Source organism: Vigna radiata, unplaced genomic scaffold, assembly GCF_000741045.1.
Source record: "Vigna radiata var. radiata cultivar VC1973A unplaced genomic scaffold, Vradiata_ver6 scaffold_282, whole genome shotgun sequence".
In the NCBI taxonomy this organism is placed as follows: Eukaryota; Viridiplantae; Streptophyta; class Magnoliopsida; order Fabales; family Fabaceae; genus Vigna; species Vigna radiata.
In genome coordinates, this window is record NW_014542222.1 from 72,729 (window position 1) to 77,081 (window position 4,353).

At 32.5% G+C, this 4,353-nt stretch overlaps 1 protein-coding gene across 2 annotated transcripts in view; it reads right to left on the bottom strand.

Moving 5' to 3' along the window:
• Positions 1-1,103: 1,103 nt before the first annotated feature.
• LOC106779498 (elongator complex protein 6) overlaps positions 1,104-4,353 on the bottom strand; it is a 10,369-nt gene continuing 7,119 nt past the window's right edge. The window contains exons 3-5 of one of the 2 annotated variants that reach the window (XM_014667615.2): positions 2,831-3,027; positions 2,606-2,752; positions 1,104-1,464 (exon numbers count right to left, since the gene is read on the bottom strand). In XM_014667615.2, coding sequence (XP_014523101.1) covers positions 1,339-1,464; positions 2,606-2,752; positions 2,831-3,027 — 470 coding nt within the window. In that variant the 3' untranslated portion in view covers positions 1,104-1,338. Of the gene's footprint in view, positions 1,465-1,498; positions 1,848-2,605; positions 2,753-2,830; positions 3,028-4,353 lie in introns of those variants that run through there. The other variant, XM_022776587.1, reaches the window with a different exon arrangement.

Consider the following 4,353-nt stretch of genomic DNA (forward strand, 5'->3'; position numbering starts at 1 on the left):
TTTTTTGACTTGTGGGACCAAGTTGACATAAGAGAGAAAATTATAATTCATCAATTCATTAATTAGAGTGTACTTTTTCGGTGATCTTATTTTCTTTAGCATGTTGATATAATTGATTTTATAACTATGAAAAAAAACAGATACTAGAAAAATAATATTAAATAAATTTTAGATCAATAAATGTTAAATTCAAGCCTAGACTATACTTTATTTCAGTAAAACAATACTTTGCTAAGATGAACTACATATGGTATTTTGTCGAGATAAACTTCAGTGATATCATCGAGATGACTTCACAGAATATATCGAAATGATCTTCAAAAGATATTTCTGTAATATATTTTTGTGGTGTAAACATGTCTGCTTGTTACTTCTGTTCTAACATGCACCTTTTCATCTACTTAATTTTCTTCTCTTTCTGCCTCTTCATGTTAGTCTATCAACCTTTGTTTCTATACCCTACTAATCAAATGCTACACCCTATACCTGACATGTAAAATTCTTATGTTAGTCTCTCATCTAATAACTTTACCGGCTATATCTATCATGCATATGTTTCCAAAATACCAAATCCGCAGTACAATTTCAAAGTCCTTCAAAAATACATCTTCCGAAGTGATATAAAGATGCTACTAAATTAACGGATATGTTGTTACATCTCATGTTTAGAACATTCCAAAATAAACTCATCACTTTCCTAAATAATTATTCTGAAATTAAGTACGTTATGTTACAAGATACCTATTTTAAACAAACATACGAGTTTTATATGTACTTCTTCATAAGTAATATGTTATCTTTATACTTCAAAATACGTATTCTAAAATGTACACCCGTACCTTTTGAGGGCTTTGAATTAGTTATTTCGAAACACAAACATTATTATGTATACTTTTAGGCTTTAAAAAAAGAAAAGGGAGCAAGAGGAAATATAAATGGGGTAGGAAGTTCACCTGTATTTTGATGTGAAGCAAATGGAAAAGCTTTTAATAAAATGATTCAACTCATGCTCTCCACATTTCCCTTCACAAGACATTTAACTGAATCTTTTTCACGTATCTAACGAAAGCAGGAGAGAAGTTAATCTTCGTCTTAAAACTATATAAATAATTAATATTATTTTATTTAAACCTAACCTTATGCATCCATTTTGAATGTATGGCTTTCATTACTTACATAATACACGATCAAGTGAAAAAATCATTGAGACCAGTCAGTGATGCACAAATAAAACCAATAACTCTAACTGTGTCAATCACCAATTCAAGTATAATCGCATTGGATTCTATCATCTCACAAAATCGATTAAGTATTCTACCTATCAAGAATCATTGATCATCATTGGATTTTTGTACCAGGATAAAAGCACTCGATGCCATTTTCCTTGATCTTGAAGTGAAAATTGTAACTCTTAATGGCTGTAATTCCATGCTGATGTTGTGTTTCCTTATTTGACACCATCAACTACATATAAAACGAACAATAAAACATAATCAACCACGGTGGATATATGATTTCATCAGAAGTTACAGAGAAGTTTTTATATTAAATCAGCATCTAAGAGAAATCCAAGGAATCAACGAAAACAGTAGTATGACCTATTAGCAGTTGCAGTGTCACTTATACAACAAAATTCAACAAAGGGAAGATAAACAATAATGGTAGTTATCTCTTTTACACTAATCAATAAGGATCAGAATGCCTATTTGACACTTTGGAGGTATTAAAATGGGAAGCTGGGGAAAATGAATTGTGGGTTAAAACATGATATAGAAGAAAATGTCATTGCGTTTATGGGTCTGCAGATCAACTCTGTAACAAGTGCTCTGCTATATTTTAAGATGAACCTGAAATAGAATAAATTTAAGCTAGGGCTGGCTACAAAACATAAAAATAAAACATTTTTCTTTGACTGAAATACAAAAAGCAACCCTTGGAGCTCCCTCGTATATGGACTGTGACATTAAATCAGAAAGAATAGAAAAGAGAAATCAAATTCAATAAGCAGACTACTTATACCCTGGTGAAATTTTAACATAATACTTCTTTTGTTTGAATTCAGATTCAATTCTTTAACTTAAAAATTGAGAAACTTGAAAAACGTAATTCCAATTAATAGGTCTATATGAAAAGTTAAGTCATTTGATTTTTACCCAAACACCAGAAAGAATTACAGTAAAATAAGTTCATCAAATACCCTTGAAAAGAACCCTCACGGAGAAAGGGAGTTTAAATATGAGGACTTCTAAGCAGACAATACAAAACGATACAACTTAAGATAAGGTTTCTTAGTAAAGATCAAACTGAAAACCTTGTAGCAATCCATGTTTTGAAAGGCAAAGGTATCCCATTTTATATTCCATTTCAATAGAAAGGCAGCAGTGGCAGGGTATATTTAATCAAGAAAGTGAAAAAATATAAAATAACAATTCTGTCATAAACTTATATTACAATGGACAGGAAAACCTATAAGGTGTCGGTGACAACTCCAAAGGAAGTTAAACGGGTTATTCTCAATAAGATTAACATCTAGAAAAACTTGGGTCTGTATAAACAGTTTCAGTATGAATTTATTATACTGCAGTGCAGAGTGATAGAAGTCTACCTGACCATGCACATCTTTTGCTAAACCAGTGGCCAATGGTTCAGCCTTGACCAAAATGTCAGCACGGTACTCCATCTCTAAGATAACAGCAGTCCTGTCTCCATTCAAATAAATATCTTTATGATCAAGTGCAATAAATGCACAACCCTGTGACACAAACACAGAAATGAAGAACTAAAAACATAGGAATAGATTTCAAACACAGAAAAGGTAGTATTATCTTACATATTCTGATGTTAATGTATGGCAATAATGCAGCAAGTTTAAAACATCATCTGAAGAACCATTAGCAGCAACTTCAAGAAAAGATATATCATCTATAATGATAGAGATGGATTTCTTGTCTTGATGTAACACAGTGATCACTCTTTCAATTTGCTCAAACACAGAAGCAAGCCCATCATGATTGGGGTTTCCTTCACCTAAGCATCAATAAAATTTGTTACTCAGGGATGTATATAGTAGAAAATAATATTGAAATTTATTATTTAGAATTGATTGAAAATACATTCTCATATCCTCTATTTGTAACAATCTAATTCTCCTAGAAAAGGAAATAGAGAAACTATGAAACAAAATAAAATAAAAGATTGTATGACTACTTTCTCTAATTAGGAAGATTCTAAATAAATTTTCTCTAATTACAACACTCCCCCTCAAGTTGGTAAATGAATATCAATCATTCCCAACTTGCCTACAAGATCTTGAAATCTACCCGGAGGAAGCCCTTTTGTAAAAATATTTGCTATTTGAAGTTCTGTAGGAACATGAGTTGTAATCACAAAGTCTCTGTCAAGATTATCTTTGATGAAATGTCTGTCAATCTCAATGTGCTTGGTTCTATCATGCTGTACTGGATTATGGGCTATGCTCATGGCAGACTTATTGTCACAGTGTAGTTGTATCGGGTTCTCCACTTTGACTTTAAGATCATCCAAAATTATTTTCATCCAGAGTCCTTCACACATTCCTTGAGCAAGAGCTCGAAACTCAGCTTCTGCACTAGAACGAGAAACTCTATCTTGCTTTTTGCTTCTCCATGTTACCAGACTATCTCAAAGAAACACACAGTACCCAGAAGTAGATTTTTTGTCAGTAATAGAACCTGCATAGTCAGCATCAGTATATATCTTCATAGTCAATGTGTCTTCCCTTTTGAATAATAGCCCCTTTCCTGGACTTGACTTCAAGTATTGAAGAATTTTGTCAACTGCTTGCATGTGTCTCTCTCTTGGATCATGCATAAATTGGCTCACAACACTAACTGCATAAGCAATGTCTGGTCTTGTGTGTGATAGATAAATTAATTTTCCTACCAATCTCTGATATTGGTCCTTCTCTACAGAAGCACTTTCTTCATATCCCATTTTGTGATTCTGTTCTATAGGAACTGTTGAAGTTCTACATCCCAGCTTTCCTGTTTCTTAGAGGAGATCAAGTACATATTTCCTTTGGGAGATAAAAATTCCTTTCTTGGAGTAGGCAACCTCTATTCCAAGAAAATATTTGAGTTTTCCTAGGTCTTTCATTTCAAATTGAGTTGCCAATTTCTCTTTTAATGCTAATTTTTCTGTTTCATCATCTCCTGCAATAATCATATCATCCACATAGACAAGTAATAGAGTGAGTTTACCTGTAGAAGAGTGCTTTATGAATAGAGTATGATCTCCTTGGCTTTGTCTGTATCCCAAGGAAACCATTGCTTTTGTAAATCTTCCAAACCATGCTCTAGGGGATTGCTTAAGACC